This window comes from Brachyistius frenatus, unplaced genomic scaffold (genome assembly GCF_029030835.1).
Source record: "Brachyistius frenatus isolate BFR_SWC_R1_liver_20210118 unplaced genomic scaffold, ASM2903083v1 Contig_49, whole genome shotgun sequence".
In the NCBI taxonomy this organism is placed as follows: domain Eukaryota; kingdom Metazoa; phylum Chordata; class Actinopteri; family Embiotocidae; genus Brachyistius; species Brachyistius frenatus.
In genome coordinates, this window is record NW_027210648.1 from 2093446 (window position 1) to 2110852 (window position 17407).

Here is a 17407-nt window from a genome sequence, read left to right on the forward strand (position 1 = left end):
TCACCAATCCTGCGTTAAAAAAGAAAACAGAGTTGAACAAAGGTGAGCTCTGACCGTCCCATCTGCCAGAACCAAATACAGATTGTCATTTGGGCTTAAATACATTGAATGGATATGAGACTTGTGAATAAATATTCATAGGGTGGAAATGTAATGCGACCAAGCCATCATATATCAACTAAACAACAGATGTACAGGTTTATTTGATAATTAAGTTTCCCAGATTTCCTTGACAATTGATGTCGGGGCTGCAGTCCTTCTGACCTTTGTGCTGAGTGTGACAATTTAAACATGACCACTTTTATTTTTGTAAAATACATATCTTGAAAATACCAGCTGTGTGACAACAGTGTCTCATCACCTTGTCGGACAGTTCGTGAGCATGATGCATCAGCGCTGCCTCTCACAGGTGCACAGCCGGCAGTCAGTGGGGAGAGAGCGGCTGTATGTCTTTATTAAAAGTACAAGAGAGCAGCTTAGAGGTTTGTGTTCCCTGGATACACCACATCTATTTATTATCATTACCCCTGCTGTGACCCCACCTTTTATTTTAGCATGCTGCTTCATCTGCTGCTCATTTCTGAAAACCACACAGGACCTCTAGGTTTACATTGCCATACTGCCCGGGTGGGAGGGGTGGAAGTATGCGCCAGGATGTGGCACAATATTAGTGCGTGCCTGAATGAGAGGTTGCGTAGGCTACTGTAAAGATAAAGTATTCCTGTCTGCTGTCTGTTGGTGTCTGCTCAAGCTTAAAGAGGATTGTCATTTTCTGTTAATGGCCTTTTTTTTTTTTTTTTTTACAATCCCTCCACAGATATTTCATTAGACACAGGAAGTCTAAGAGTATGTTTCACTTCCTTAAAATATGAAAATTGAGTGATTTCTTGTTTGTTGAGGTGTTTTGCTGAATTGGCACACAATCAACAATTGCCGCCATTCGCAGTATATTTATGGCACCATGCAGCATGCTCGAACCCTGTTGAACCTCAGAGAGAAGCGTGACTCAACAGATGTGGCCTCAACCCGCAAAAAAGAAATGCTCAGGAATCTGGGTGGAAATATCAGAACAAGGCCAGAAAATAACATGGAGGAGCAGGGGACGAGGCGGGGGGGCTTTTCAGGATAGTGGCTATCTTTGTGTGTGTGTGTGTGTGTGTGTGTGTGTGTGTGTGTGTGTGTGTGTGTGTGTGTGTGTGTGTGTGTGTGTGTGTGTGTGTGTGTGTGTGTGTGTGTGTGTGTGTTGGATGGGTTAGTGGGTGCGTGGGTGGGGCTGAGTAGGGGGTGCAGGGTCAAATGTAGTTGCTTGATATCTATATCCTAGCAACTGAGAGTGAGCGATATCTTGTCCAACTGTAGCAGGGGATTGGTCGGAGAGCTGGCACAAGCTCCTCCTATTAGCAGGGTAGCCTAAGAAAAAATACCTAAATTCAAAACATCTCTCAAACTTTCTCCACTCTGCACTGTATCCTCCGGCACTTTAATCCAGGCCACTTTGTTTATTTATTTATATATTTATATATATATATATTTATATATGTATATATATTTGTATATATATACATCTTTTTTTCTTTTTTTCTTTGTTAATCATATTTATTCTTGTAGCTCAAACACAGTTATTGATATCTTAATGACAAGCTGATCATCTGGAAGATTTCAGCAAAGTGAATTTTGGCATGACAACATGAATTCACCTTACACAGCTGTGCAGTATTACCCAGAGTTTCCCTTTCACCGGTAAGTACAAACATGTTGATGACTTGCAGTAATAGTTTTTCTTTATATTAGAATGTATCTGAGCTCACAGGCTGATTTATTAATGCATACTCATGTTAAACAGAACATAATACAGGGATCTAACATAAATACAAATATACATTCAGCTATATTCTTTAGTATTTATAATCGTCCTTCCACTAAGTCTAATAAAGATGATTGAAGTTACAGTCTGGGAATCTCCCTACTCTCATTTGACCTGCACTGCTGCTTGGCCTGATTTCTGTCTGGAGGTCCAAAATGACCTGAGAACAGTTGTGTCTGCCTGGATCCTCAGCTGCTGCTGGGTCCTGAAATATTTATAAGTGTGGCATACTTACTGCAACAATGCATGTGTAAAGGGCAATCAGGGCTAATGGCTGAGAGATTACATGACATCCGAATGTCTTCTTCTGATTCTTACTGTAGAGGAGTTTTTTAGTCAAGAGGAACACATGTTTTATTTCAGATGCATTTCAACACTGTATCTAGTGTATCTTGGCACGTAAATGTCCCGTATAGGCCTAGCAAAGCTATGATAATATTATTATGTGAGACTGTTATGGTGCTTCTTCGGCATTGAGATGATACATTTAGTGTAGTGTAATTTAGCTTGAAGCACAGGTAACAAAACAAAATACATTAAAGGATTAAGTGAAGAAACAAAGCAAAACAAATGGGCTTAAAAAGACATCTCACCAAAAAAGAAATAAATTAGTGACAAATTAAATAAAGGAAAAACTATCAAACATAATATCATATCAAACAAAAGGCAATATAAAACAGAAAACCCAATTATATGTCCAATAAGACAATAACATAAAATCATGCAAGTCTATCTATCTATCTATCTATCTATCTATCTATCTATCTATCTATCTATCTATCTATCTATCTATCTATCTATCTATCTATCTATCTATCTATCTATCTATCTATCTATCTATCTATCTATCTATCTATCTATCTATCTATCTATCTATCTATCTATCTATCTATCTATCTATCTATCTATCTATCTATCTATCTATCTATCTATCTATCACATTAAATTGTAAACACATTAAATGTAATGTGGTCTGTTAGTTTTCGGGTTGTTTTAACTCACGATCACAAAGGTCCTTGTAGTCGACTTCGATCAGCACATCACAGTTTTTTGCCTCGATTACAGAAGTTTGACCGCTCTGGTTGTGCTGCAAGTTTAAAATGTATTATGTGGTGTTTCACCCTGTTACCAGTGATGCTGTAATCTGTATCTGAGTGAGGAAGGTTTGTTAACATTCATTTTATTGTGGTGTTGCTTTTTAGATTCTATTCAGCTCTCAGGTATCAAAGTATCTTTTCTGCCCTGATTTTCTCTTCCTGCTTGCTTTTCTTTGCATTCTAAACCTTGAAGGAATTTGTGCCGGTCCTTTTGCCCCACAGGATTTGACTCAAGACTGTTTCACTCCTATAAAAGTAAGGGGATGAGAGGAGGAGAAACTTTGGGGCTTTCTATTGTTTTGCAGTCATGTCCCTCTTCCAGCCAGGGCTGACAGATGAGGGGGAGAAGATCTTAGGCCTTTGAAGGAGTGATTAATAAAGACACTGGAGAAGGGCCCCGATCGGCTGGGCTGTTTGTTTTGATTGCATTTTCATCGGTTGGTGTGCCCAACCTGCCAAGAGACAATGGCCGTCCCTGTTTAGTGCTGACCTCTGCCCCAGTCTCGTCTGGAGGCGCTGCACTGTGTTTAAGTGGATGCTGAACAGCCTTTGCCTTGGGCTAACTGAAAAACTCTGAGTAACCAGACACCCAGAAGCAGTCAAACAACAGCCAGAAAAGAGACAAGCTATCTCCCAGCATGGTGTCTCTGTAAAATAAAACAGCTCATGATGAGGATAGAGACTGATTGAGTAGATTTCTTTCGATTGATATCTGAAACTGTGCCTGAATGACTATATGGTGTGCATGTGAGCAATTATGAGATCGTGCTTTTGTCTTTAAAATCTGAGTTTTCCACTATTTCCATGATGATCCATTTTGCTGTTCACTGTTTCTACTGAAGTCTCAGTGATTTAAATACCCAACTAGTCTGATAAATGTGCTCTGCAAGCAGGTGAACGTGGAGACATTGCTAAAACTGGATTAATCAGCATTGTTTGGATATCACTTCATACGCTTAGAAAGCTGTATATGCTGAACTGTCGCACAATTTTGGAGATTACATTGTAGATATTATCTGGTTAACAGACAATACTGTGACGCAAAGCTAAAATCTTTTAGACAACTTAATGAGGTGTCAGTTTGACTAGTTCTACCAAGTAGCTCATTTTAAAGGAAAATTAAAGCCAGAATCAAATGTTGTTGAACTGAGGCAGAGGTCACACCCTGTGTCAGTGACCACACCTAAATCCTCCCTCCTCTTTGAACAAAGGTGAAACCACACCTGCTCTATACCAGCAATCTACCTGTTGGTTTGTTTTTAAACTTTTGCATTGTGATTTGTTATTTTCCCTATCACAATATCCACTTTAAACTCATGATGGACACTTTCCTGATATATTCCAGCAGGTTCATACTCATACATATATTTTTTTTTAATTCACTTAAAAAACTTTTTTAAATGATATTCACATTTTTCTATTATTGTAAAATAATAATTTAAAAACTGTATGAAGTGTTTAATGTATAGCCAGGCCTCTATTTGGTTTCAAAGCAAGCTGCCGAGGCAATTCTGAAAAATAATTCCCTAATATTTGGCATCTTTTAAGAGACACATCCATAATCTTTTTTTTATATATATTTTATAAACTTAAAAAAAAGACATCATCTTCTACGTGCCCTTTGCTCGCGGGAGACTCTGGTTTCCATGACAATTACCGAGGGCCTGGAAGGCAACTTAGTACCGTCAGACGGATTCATGACATCCAGCATAAAAGGTAACATTTGTCAATTAAACTTCAGCTTCCGAGAATATTTGAAGGGAAAACCAACTCCAACAAATGTGTCCCAATTAATAGCGAGGCTCATTGACCGCAGCTGTTTTCACCGATAGTTTGACAAGGTGGTATCATGATGAAATGAGGTTAACCCTCGCTAACCATGTTGTAAGTAAGACAATGCTGTCTGTCTTAATGCTTTAGTCCCCAACTTTAAATTAGCTTGGTAATGAATTCCCTCTGGAAATATAATGTTTGTTTCTTTTATTGTAACAAAATGTCTTAAAGTGGCTGTTGCTTCTGCCGAGTCTGCTAATTTATGAAAGCCACATGTTATTTTCTTACCAAGCCAACAGGAGGTAAGAAAATATCCTCTTATCATTAACCAACGTTTGCTAACAGCTGTCATGGCTTAATTTTGTATTAAAATAATTTGGAGTGGATCCACTGGTAAATAGTTTTTCACTGTCTCACATTTGAATAGGATAACTCAAAAGTTTCAGTTTATAAATGTATTAGATAGATAGATAGATAGTTTATTAATCCCTCAAAGGGACATTTTTTGCTACAGCAGCATGTACAGGTACAGGGCAAAGCGGTAAAAATGACAGAATAAAAAATAGAGGTAGTAAAAAAATATTAAATATTAAAAACATTTTAAAATGCACATTATTGTATACAAATAAAAATAGAATAATATTCAATTTAACTAAACTAAACTTTCACAAAATTAACTAAAACATGGTTTATTTCTTGTAATATTTTCAAAGAGCTGCTTTCACCAATGTGCGTGATTTATTTAACTGCTAAATTACAGAGAATGAAAACCAACAAAAAAAAGAGTTCACCACACAAACTGGAGTGTAAATTAATTTCCATTAGTTGTAAATCATTGCTCCTTTTATTCAGTCCAAACTTCAAGCTGTTCCTAATATTGCAAAAGTATTAAAACTCACTAAATTAGATTTGGCTCAATTTGAATTACCCCACCCACAATATATCCTGAGCATTGTGTATTTATTTCATCTTTACTCTACTCTATGCACTCTGTCATGTGTGACTCCTTCATAAATTGAATTATTTGCTTCATTAGATATGCCTGTGTTTGTAAGTCAGGTATTAATATCATTCATTGTGCCAGTGTTGGGGAATTCCAAAACCTAAAATAGTGCCAGCTTCAGATTATGGCCGCCCCATCAACCCCCTCCCAAGCTCGTCCAGCTGTACACATACCAGAAGTTGTCGCAGTGCTATCATATAGACTGTGGGGGGAATTCCGCCCGTCTCAGACTGCAGCGTGCGCCACTTCAGCTGGAACAATGGTAGGCTGAGCTCTGAAGCAGGTGTAATGTTTCAAGGGAGCAGGTCAAAGTGCCTCTGTCTGAATGGTGCATAATCACCATTATGTGTAGTACAAATATTCAGTATTACGCAGGCTGACTTCTTCACAATGGAAGTGCTCTTCATGAATGGCTGCCAGGAGGACGACTCCTCCTCCCTTCCTCCACTGGCTGGGTGGCCAATTTCAGCCCTGCACATTTATGATGGATGTTAGCTGACTTTGCAACTTTAAAAAACTACCCATTAAAATAATTGAGCCTTTTTCAAAAATGCCAGCAGTGAAGTAAGTATTGTGTGTCTGTAATATGTGTAAAATATATATATTTATATATATATATCATTGTTGATTATGTTTCTTTGCAGTTTGAGGGACCCTTCGTCTCGTTTGTCCTGGAGGGAGGGCTCATTCCTCACCACCATGTCCCAGAATCAGTCGGCACAGACAACTGACGTCTTCAGCCAAGATGTCTTTAACCAACTGCTTGATATGCTCGACCAGTAAGTGAAAGCCCCCAAAATAAATTGAAAACATACACAGACTTCAGTGACTTTTAGTGACTAATAAAACATTTTTTTTAGAGTGCTCATTTTTCTTGTGTTTCAGATCTGCCATTCACTCAGTCCAGCCCATTGAATTGAACTTCACAGATGATCCAACAGATGGGCCTGCAGGAAACACCATCCAGATCAGCATGGACTGCATAACCATGCATGAGCCAGACGAGATCCCTCCTGTAAGTATGTAGTTTTTTGAGGGAAACACAAGTTTTACTTAATGTCGTTTTTCACATGCATTAGAATATATGTAGAAGTAAAATTAGAAATGGCATGACCTGCTCAGGATTTTATAGTCCCATTCACTTCAACATATAATGTGCTAAACAACCAGTAAACAGACAGTTTCCGGCTCTGCCAATACAGATTTTCAGCTTTATTAATGCTGAGTCAGTACCTGTCTGAGAAACAATTCAGATTATAGATTTGTTCAGTTTAGGGTTATAGTTTCTTAATCAGAAAATTCCACAGAAAACACATAAATGATGCCGTGAAGCCATTCAGAGGGCTCCTCAGTGACTCACCAAAAATACAATGGGCTTTGTGCAACACTTTGTAGCTTGAAATTCTTCAAGTTTGTTATTTTTGGCACTTATTAATGTACGTGACCTCTGAGATCACTTTCACTCTGAGTTGATGGGGCTTCCAGTGGTAAATCCCATACGTTGTAAAGTACAGAATTTACTTACAGTTTTCATTTTAACAATGGAAGTTCCCCGAGTCAGTTGTGAAAATGTGGTGCAGAGCAGTTCAGCCTGCCAGTGAAATAGGCCAGTTTATCTGTTTTGGTCTGAGATGTTGTCTGTAAGGTGTTGATGTTATCTTATTTAGCCTAAACTGTGCCTGACCTGGGTGGCCCCTCTGAGGAAGGTGGCTCTCGAAGTCTGCTGATTTTAGTTTTAAACGGGAGTTGAGACAGATTGTGAGCTTGCCTCTTTTGAAAACTTTGAACACATATTTCAATTTTTTGTTTCACTGCAAAGGACACGAGAGAAGCATTGGCATTATAAAGCCTATCGGGAAAGACATGTTGCATGCAAGACATGCAAGTGCCATTTATTATTGCACAGCTGTTCCTAGCGTTTCTCTTTTCAGTGTTTGTAAAGGGTAACAGCCTTGCTATTGGTCTTTGTTGGTCTTGCACTCTTAGCCTTAGGTACTAAAGGAATATAGTTTTTATAATGAAAACTATTACTGAATCATGTCTTGTCTGAAGTTTATGTAGAGAAAAAAATAAATCTATTAAAAAGGGTTCCCAACCATGCAAATGCACTGACCAGCCTGCCTCCAAGGAATACATTCAAGAGGGGGAACTAGCAACAAGAAGCAATAAGAAGCTCATGCAGTTTCTGCTTGTAGCAAAAAACAAACATCTTTGATGTTTATTTTACTACATATTGCTCAGCTCACAGTCAGTGGAAATGCTGCAAAAAATATGCTGTGGAATCAGAAGTTTATAAATCAGTATGCTGCATCAGCTCCCTTCTGTTTGACCTGCGGTGAGGGACGCATCCCTGTCAGCTCTGCTGCTCACAGATGATGTGCATGTTCCCCTCCCAGCGTAGGAATGTCGTTGTCCAGCCAAAGTGGAAAAAAATAGCAAATAAAAATTTTGTTCAAGGAGCTGAGTAATGTTACCCTGTGCATCCCCCAAGGGGGCCTGTGCTCTCTTGAACTGGTGATTAATGGCCCCACCCCCCGCCACCCACTTTCCTCTGCTTAGGAGAGGTGTGGTGCGGTGATCGGCACGCCAGTAACTCCGGCAGCATCCATGTGGGGCTAAGAACTCACTGCCGTGGCGACTTGCCAATCACCCAGCCCCAGTCGTTATTATCCAGTCAAGCTTCTGTCGTGCTGAAAAGCTGTGATGGGCAAACCCACCTGCACCCCCACCCTTCCCGCCTCCCCCACTCCCACCCCACTCCACCCATGTGGAGGTGTGCCTCTCTCATGAGTCATTAGAATGCAGCTCAGTGTTTAGTGCCCTGGGGAACTTATTTGTATTGTGTTGGGTTTATGTTTAATCTGAAATTCCTTTTTCTTCTAGATTTTTTTTCTGTTGCTGCAGGGCAACAAATTTAACGCAGCACCTGCCTCTCTAGCAGAGGTCCCTGCTCTCATCTATCAGTACATGTCTTCTCTATGTAAAGTGGGGGATGGCAACAAGGGGGGGAGAGAGAGAGAGGAGCAAGCAGAGGGTAGAATAACATGAAGGAATGTAGGAGGAAAGTGGCAGGAGAAAGGCTGTATCCTACCCCAAACAGCTGATTTTACACCTGATCAGCTCTGATCAGTCGTGCGTGGAGGACTCGGTGTTCAGCACATGGACCGGGGTCCTTTTCAGTCTCAGGTTAGAGTCGAAACAACTTTACAGTGGAGTAGCTCAATCGACACAGCTTCTCTGAGATCTAATTACATGTTTATGTTTGGATTTGTACATTTTTCATCACAGCGCGTGTGTCTAATGTGTGATTGCCCTCTTGTGCAGAATCTGTGTCAAGTTAATTTGACAAAATTAATGTGTCAAATGCCGTCCAGTCATTTTCATTATCACGTCAACACCGGATGTTTCTTATTTGTCATTTTCAAAGCAGCTTTTATGAATCTTTATAAGCATCAAGTCCATCTTGCCCTTTATTTGTCTTTGTGTAAAGAGACTTTAAGTACCTTTACTTCCCAACCTACAACTCCAGTTTTTCCTTTTAAGCAACAAGAAGCACAACATTAAGGTTGACTTGGATTATTCATCAAGCCCTGTTATTTTACTTAATCCTAATAAACCTGTGCATTAAATACCAAACAATAATAGGCTCTTTTTTTCATTTTTTAATGCTCCACCAGTTTGCCTCTAGCACATAAAGAAGTGTTTTTAAGGTGTAACACCAAGGAACGAGTGCTCACCAGTCTACTTGAATAACTGTTGAGTCAGTAGAAGGCCGGACTGTGGACGCCCCTGTTGGCCCTTTCACTTGGATTTCTCCTCACATTTTCTAAAACAAGACTTAAATATACTTACCACTTTGACAGACCAACTTGTAGATCATGCCCTCATGAATAAATCCTTCAATGATCATGCTTTATATGTCTTTTGTGAAATACCAGTAATCAGAATTATTTTTAAGCAGATTTGAATCCAGAACTTTCAGCAGGATTGTGAGCGAAAGGGAGATTGAAGTGGCTGCACTTGAAACAAAAATCTAACTTTGGGTCTAAAATAGTGCATTTCTTTTCAAAACAGCTGTTTACTTTACAGAATTCTCTAATATTTAGTTTTAAGTAAGCAGGAGGACCGGGCAAGACAACAACACTCAATGATTTATCCTGGACAGATTTATTGGTACTCTTAACAGCTCACTGAATTGATGCATCAGTCCGCCTCAAAAAGTGATGACATTAAAAACAATTATCTCAAGTATATCTGCATATCTTTGGTATGGTAAGCCTCTAAGACCATCATCAAGCAGCTTCATGTTCCTTTGACTGCGGTTGCAAATATTACTAACAAGTTTAATGTCTATGGGCGGTGTTTCCCTTGAATTTTCAGTATTTGTTGTCATGTAATGGACTAAAAACTACATGACAACTAGCTTTTGACACCCAAAGGGCTTCAACACAGTCAGAGTCTTGGTGGTTCTCCCTCATGACAGTTTTATCTTATTTGACTAAAAAACTATGTTCTTTCACATAATACAAAAACAGCAAAGGTTAGGTTTATTTTTACAATACACATTAGCTCATATAAAAGTGAAACAAATATGTTCATGTTTTTTAAAATATAGGTAAATAATAAACTTCTGAAGTAATGAATGAATGAATGAAGAACATATAAATCGGCCTGCAGCTAAGTATAGATGAATTTGCCAAGTGTGAAGATATCCGATAATTTAAGATAAACAGAGACTGCATGCAGTACAGACAGCTTTTGTTTTAGCTTGTTCATAACAATTTGTTATTAGCTTAATCAGTGTGCTGTGGTTGTGTAAAACATACCAGTGGTGGATCACTTTTCTACATGTCTATGCTTTTTCAACAAGTGGTTTCATAAAGCATTGTTATATTACATTTATTGTGTCAAATTTCTGCAGTGCCATATTATTTAGCTGTGTGGCTATTAAAAGCATACAAAAGAAACAGTGATGGGACTGACGTCAACCTCCCCGGATGTGGCTGCTCGAGAAAAATGGCCCCCTGATGGAACTGAAGGATGGTGTGAATGGTAGACAAAGAGCCGAGGAAAACGTCCAAAGACATACAAGTACATCAGTGTCTGATCACATCATCTGTCGGAGCGAGCTCCATGGAAGATGACCCGGGAGGACTCTGCTGGGGAAAGAGAAACATAAACAAGTCAGACTGGAATCATCTAAAAACCATATTGACAACATACCTGCTGTGAAACATGGAGGACGGTTCTGTTCTGAGGAAAGAAACCTTCAGACTACGAAGGCATTCTGGATTAAAACGTACTGCCCATTTTCAGAAATGTCTCAGTCACACGTCGTGGGTCCTCTAACAGGATAATGGCTTAAAACACAGAAAAAACAACTCAGAGTGGGGAAGCACAAAACATTGGACTATTCTGTGGCCTTCTATAAACCCTGATCTATCAAACATCTATGGGAAGAGATGAAACGTGCAGTCTGGAGAAGGCACCCTTTAAACCTGAGCCAGCTGGAGCGCTTTGCTCTGGAAGAATGGAACAAACTACCTGCTGACAGCTGCAGAAGTCTCTTTAATGCCTTCACACATGAACTGCAAGCCTGAGCTTTTAGACATCACCCAGAGGAGCTGCATACGAGAACGCAAATGTCATTTGGACCGAACATTAAATGGGACTTTACCCAGTCAGCTCCAAAGTCAGTTTTATGTCCAGTTGGGTCCATGTATGTGTGAACAGAGCAGGTCATTGTTTATGATGTTTCTATCATGCCGTCCTGCAGCTCTATCCAGCTGCCACCGCTCGCTTGCACCAAACATAGTCGTTCCAGTAGGTGAGAACACTTCTGACACGGACCAACCTCTGTGGTGTGCTACACGTGTGAAAGGGCAACTTCCAACACTGTCTGGAATTCATATGAGAATTCAACCTGAGAGCAACAGAAATCACTTGTTTGCAGATACAACTTAAGCCTAATAACATAAAATAGTAGGTTAAGAGTCCCAACATTGTTGTCAGTGCGATTTAGATTTGTTTTATTAATACCCATTAACATTCTATGGAATCAAAAATCAAAAGTCTAATTTATAGTAAATGTGGAATAAAGAGTGATGGACTTCTTTGATCAGTTTCAAGATATTTTATCGAAATATTTTATTGTTTTTTCATGGAAGGATACCAACAAAATAGTCCTAGTCTGTAATTGAAGGAATTAAACTTAAATTAAGAGCCTAAGTTCCCGCTGCGTTTCACTGTTTACATTCTCCCTGCACTTGAAGGACTGTGATGTTTAGAAATATTAAAACACAGTGGCTCCGTTTGAATTTTTAGTCTTGCGTGCAACATGATAACACGGTCGTTGTGTTCTTTTGAAACGTACTGTTGTGTGACGGATATTTGAGTGGATACTGGAAAGCAGACATGCAGAGAGATTAAAAACAATGAACAGCAGACTGTTTTCAAAGTGGTGATCTGCATTTTCAGTCTACTGAAGTATGTGACTATAGCAAGACAAAAAGCAGACCTATGGTTAATGTCTCTTTTTCTCGTCTCTTTATGACATTATTTATTTAAACTGGTCCGGAAAACATCCATAGCTGTCATTTAAATTTTTGACAAACCTGAATATATATTAGACACAAGTTGCATCGGCCTTGAGACTTTTTACCAGTCAGACATGTTCAGTCCTCCAATCTTTACCTGTTAGTTTGTTTTCTTTTGTAAAGCCCGACAGTAAAAAGGCAGAACCTGCAAACCAGATACTAAAACTATCAGCAGGTTCTTGTGTTGAAATGCAGTTGAGGTTCTTGGAAACATTCATTTATCTTATGATCGTCAGATTGATTAGACAAGAACACTTCCAAGAAAATGGAATACTGATTTTTGAACATTGTGGTCAAGTTAATATTATCCTCTTGGGGATGCTAATATTTTATCCAGCTTCTCAGTAGATGTATATCTACATTGACGTTGTGTCACAGCTTATTCCCAAAATGCTGTGGAGCAGAATTTATATATTCTCTAACGCTACATGTGCAAATAATTCTCCTGTATGCGCAGCGCTTTTATTCATAAAGGCGTGTTCATACACATTAATGCTACGTTTGAGTGAAAACATCCACTGAACTTTACATGCACAGTTAAAGTTAAGATAGAAGTCCACTGGGCTGTTGTTCAGCACTTTGTCCTTTGCTTGAATAATTATATCTATGTAAAATTGTAGTTTACTGTGATGATCAGCAGTTTTAAACATTACTGACTTAGATTTGTGTCTCTGCAGCCGTTAGTCACTGATCAGTCTTTAACCTAAACCGATATCAAGGACTAGAACATCTTCCAATTCTTCTTCTTCACCATTGCAGATTGTAATTAGTCTTTTCTCCCTTTGAAAGTTATTCTGAAATTAATGTTTTAAATAGGTAAATTAACTTCACCAAAAGCAGTTTATGTTTATTTTTTAAGGTTTTAAGTGTTTTTGGATTTGTTGGCAGTTGATTGTGGGGATTTGAGAAAATTGCCACCCAAGTGATGCTCTCTGCCGCTCCATTGACTGCTTGCGTCTGTCAGTGTGGAAAGGATCTCGCTGTGTTCTTTAGGTCAGGTGTCTGTGCCTTCGCAGCCACCGCAGCCTGACACCTGATACTAAACTAATCTAGCTGACTTTAGGAAGAGGCTCTTTAAAAGGAAAAACTTTAGGAAAGCTTCTTTTGTCTGAGCCCCTGGATCTGTGGATCTTTAGCTGCTGCCTGGTACAACGTAGTTTCTCACCACTGTGAGCTGACGCAGTTAGTAAAGATGTGACTTCTCTCATTGTGTGTATAGGTTAGGTTGACTAATATGTTATCAGTGGACATTTTGTCATTGCCTTATGATCCACAGCTTAAAGCTAACAGACTAGTCAGAAGATAGTTTGATTTTTGCTGCCACAGACTTGCTGTGATTGGTTTACTTATTGGTTAATTGTTGTCTTATGTTATATTATGTAGAAAAACTGTCATTGAGAACTTAAAGATGCGTTTTGATTCATAGAAACACTGCAGTTTATTGCATGTAGCTGCTGTTCTATATTTTGCTTCAGCTATAACCTAACACAGAGTACTCTAACTTGTTTTCAGATGCCACTGTTGTTTTAACATAATTAGAAGTTTGTTTAGCTAAACTAATTATCACCCTCAAAAGGTTTGGCCGGGCCGTCGCTGAAGTCAGGTACCCTGGGAGGCCCCTGGATTGAGCTCTTTAAAGTGTTGATGTGCCTTTTGTGACAGGCTGACCTGCAGGCCTGGAGGCCTGGAGGCCCCGGGGCCTGAGCAGGGTGTGGCTGCTGATTGGAGACACTCACTTCACGTTATAGTTGTGCTTAAGTTTTCAGACAGCTTTCAAATCACTCTGACCACAGGGCAGGAGTTATAGGCCCCCGGCTCTAATAGAAGTGATTAGTGCCCTTCTGACCAGTCTCCTCCTTTGTCATGTAGCAGTGCAGCTAGCAGCATCCACTCATGTTTACATCTGCACGATGACTTCACTTTCTCAAAGACGGTCAAAATTCAGGGCTGCTGTCACATTTAATATGAATTTCTAAAATAAAAATGTACGTCCTTTAAAATCCATGAGACCTAAGTTTTGGTTAAAAATAATAGTTTTTACATTTTTAGTTTTCAACTCACCCTCAACAGTTACTTAAATCTTCCCTGCCTCCTGCCAAAATATAGCTGTTTCTGTTTGCAGGCACAATATATACATATATTATGTATATATATATATATACAGATATGGAAATAGTTCATAGAAAGGCTGAATTAATTCTTACTCACAAGAGCACTGTTATAGAAGTGGTTACAGTTTCACTGTCTCCACCATCGCAGTATCTGAGAAACAATGCATGTTTCCACAACAGATCTACATCAGTCATCTCTGATAGATACAAGCAATCAACAGGAGTCACATTGTGTTTCTGGGGGCCGCTCAGGTCGGATAGCTCAGGGGGCGCAGAGGGAAGCAATTATTATGCTAATTAGCTCCTTTATGTGTCCTCCTGTCCCAACCCCAGACTGCAGCTCTCACTCTGCAACCTGCTGGCCTCATGGCCTCTTCTCTGTAGTTATTGATCATATTTTGCTATTATTTTTGCTTAAGTCTTCACATTGAGAGTATTTTTTATGTTTGGAAAATAATTTGAGAGGATTCCCTCAATTCATGATACATGAAAAAATAATTCATGTACCATGAATTTATTTTTTTTAATGGCTAAAATTTAATTCTAAATTAAAATATTTTGGTCATAACTGATCAGACAGCAGAAAACTAATTTACTATTATTTAGGTTTCTTTTTTGTATTTCCTGTTGCTTAACCTAGATTGTCATATTCTCCACTTTTATGGTCGTTAAGTAAAATATGAAGAAAAAAAAATACATGCGTACACAGGAAATAATCGTAATTTTGTTGCGGGCGATTCGGAGCGCAGCTATAAAGTCGATAGATAGAACAAACTGTCGCCCAACTTTTACCTCTGAGGAGCTCTGCAGAGCTTCAGACGAAGGCTCCTTCTGGAGATGGGTGTGGACAGGTAGCTCCTTAGGTCCCTCCCCTCTCTCCCAGGTATATATGACCTTCCCATACATTCCTATAGAAGCTTCTGCTCGTCCACTTTGTATTTGTTGTCCACATCACTCCTTCAGAGTGAGGAAAAGAGATTTGTGGAATCCTGGAGCCAGTGGAGCAAACAGCAGCAGCTCTGCTCAATCTCAGCGCCAACATGTTGTACCTGGAGACGGGGACCGCGACATCCTACAGCGAGGTAAGACCAACGGAGGAGCTGGTAACAGGCCGCCAGCCTTCGCTCCCATTCCTTCAGTCCATTACCCAGAGCTCCATCGCATAAAGGACACGTCCGAGTTAAAAGGCCTTGTCATTAGAAACTCAGGATCTAAATTATACACAATCATTTAGGATTTATGTGTATCATGTTTCTGGATACCTGCTGGTTTACCAAAAATTTGAATTGCTGATTAATCAAAGAAAACAATATGAAAGACAGATGAATGGCTTTTTTTTTTTTTTTTTAAACAACTAAATACTTACCAAAGATTTAATCTAACGGTGGAAATTCTTCCTTTGTTTTTGTGTTTTGACTGTGATAGTGTGTGTGTGTGTGTGTGTGTGTGTGTGTGTGTGTGTGTGTGTGTGTGTGTGTGTGTGTGTGTGTGTGTGTGTGTGTGTGTGTGTGTGTGTGTGTGTGTGTGTGTCTGTGCACATCTGTGTGCGTGTGACAGTCCAGAGAGCAGGGGAATGTAAACACCTGGAGAATCTCTTTGAATACTTCCCTCTTGTGAAACGGCCTCTGTCTGGCTGGATTCAGTCTGCAGATGTGATTTACTTTTGAGTCTGGTTGTTGTTCAACGAGTGTTTTCTATGTCAAAAATAATCTGGTTTCCTAAAGGAGTCGGAGGGTTAAGAGTTTTATGCAGAGAAGTGTCTGTATTCTTTGAGGCGCTTTTCATCGAAATGGTCAGGAAAATATAAAGAATTGGAACAAAACTACACAAATACCATCATGTAGGTCATTTTAATGATGAGAAACTTATTGATAGAAGGATATTCATGAGATCAGGAGTTTTCATTTGCTTTTTGTGAACTGATTTTCTTTCCAAAAGATGTCACCATTAAATGTTCCTCTGATTTGTCAAAGACAAAACAAACCAGAAATGAGTTAGAAAAATGTTTAAGGCATTATTCTGCATTAAAAAATTTTAGTTAAAAAAGTCAGAGGTTCCATCCCTATTATTTACTCTGAAAGTCGGAGCCTATGATTGATGGATCTGTGTTTGCAGAGCTCGATGGCAAACACTTAAAAAGTATAAAACATGGGAAGAAATGTGTACAGAAGGTGATATAAGCTTTTTAATTGTCAGGCAATGGCAAAATTCGGATGGATGGTTTTGCACGAGTTCCATTTAACCATAAAGACACAATAGCAGGCAGAAAAAAGTTTCTTACAGTATTTGAGAGTTCAATTCAATTCAATTTTATTTATATCGCGTCAAATCACAACACAGAGAAGTGTTGTCAGTACATCTAACCTACATCAGTCCGTCCGTCCGTCTCTTTTTTATTCTCCATTTTTCCTTTGTCTGTGGTTGCTCCACTGAACTACTGTTGTTTGCGTCTTTACTTATTTTTTTTCACACAACCAAATTCCACGTCCACAACTTGATGCCGAGTGATTGAGCGGCGATAGATTCTCAGATTGCAGGTTGCAGATGGCAGGTGTGTCAGGTCGCTGTCTTTTAAGTTGTTGAGCAGGGGTTCTTTAAGTGGTGTCCAGCTCGATCCCTCCAGTGTGTGGGGTATCAGGTTCCCCCCCGTCTCCCAGTCTTCTGGGAGCCGCCGCGGCCATTAGAATGCGGCTGGCCAGGCGTTGCTGTTTAGTCCGTGGTCGTAATTGCTTTAATGGTATGTTGATGTAGATACAATCACCTGCTCTGCCCACCCCAGCAGGTATAAGGTGCAGATAGACCCCCACCCTATATCCCCACCTCAACCCCTAGCCCCCGTTTCAGCATTTAATGCCTCCCTCCACTGTGGTCACTCATCGCAGCCCCGTAGATGCTCTTATACTCTTGCCCAAGGATCGAGGAGCAGGTCACCAGAGAGCCTGCAATGGGAGCTGTCCCCCCCT

General features: G+C 39.6%; 1 protein-coding gene across 3 annotated transcripts in view; it reads left to right on the forward strand.

Moving 5' to 3' along the window:
• Positions 1-1662: 1662 nt before the first annotated feature.
• tp63 (tumor protein p63) overlaps positions 1663-17407 on the forward strand; it is a 34266-nt gene continuing 18521 nt past the window's right edge. For 2 of the 3 annotated variants that reach the window (XM_069704084.1, XM_069704087.1), the window contains exons 1-3: positions 1663-1740; positions 6382-6516; positions 6623-6752. In XM_069704084.1, the coding sequence (XP_069560185.1) occupies positions 1688-1740; positions 6382-6516; positions 6623-6752 (318 nt within the window). In that variant the 5' untranslated portion in view covers positions 1663-1687. Of the gene's footprint in view, positions 1741-6381; positions 6517-6622; positions 6753-15352; positions 15527-17407 lie in introns of those variants that run through there. The other variant, XM_069704086.1, reaches the window with a different exon arrangement.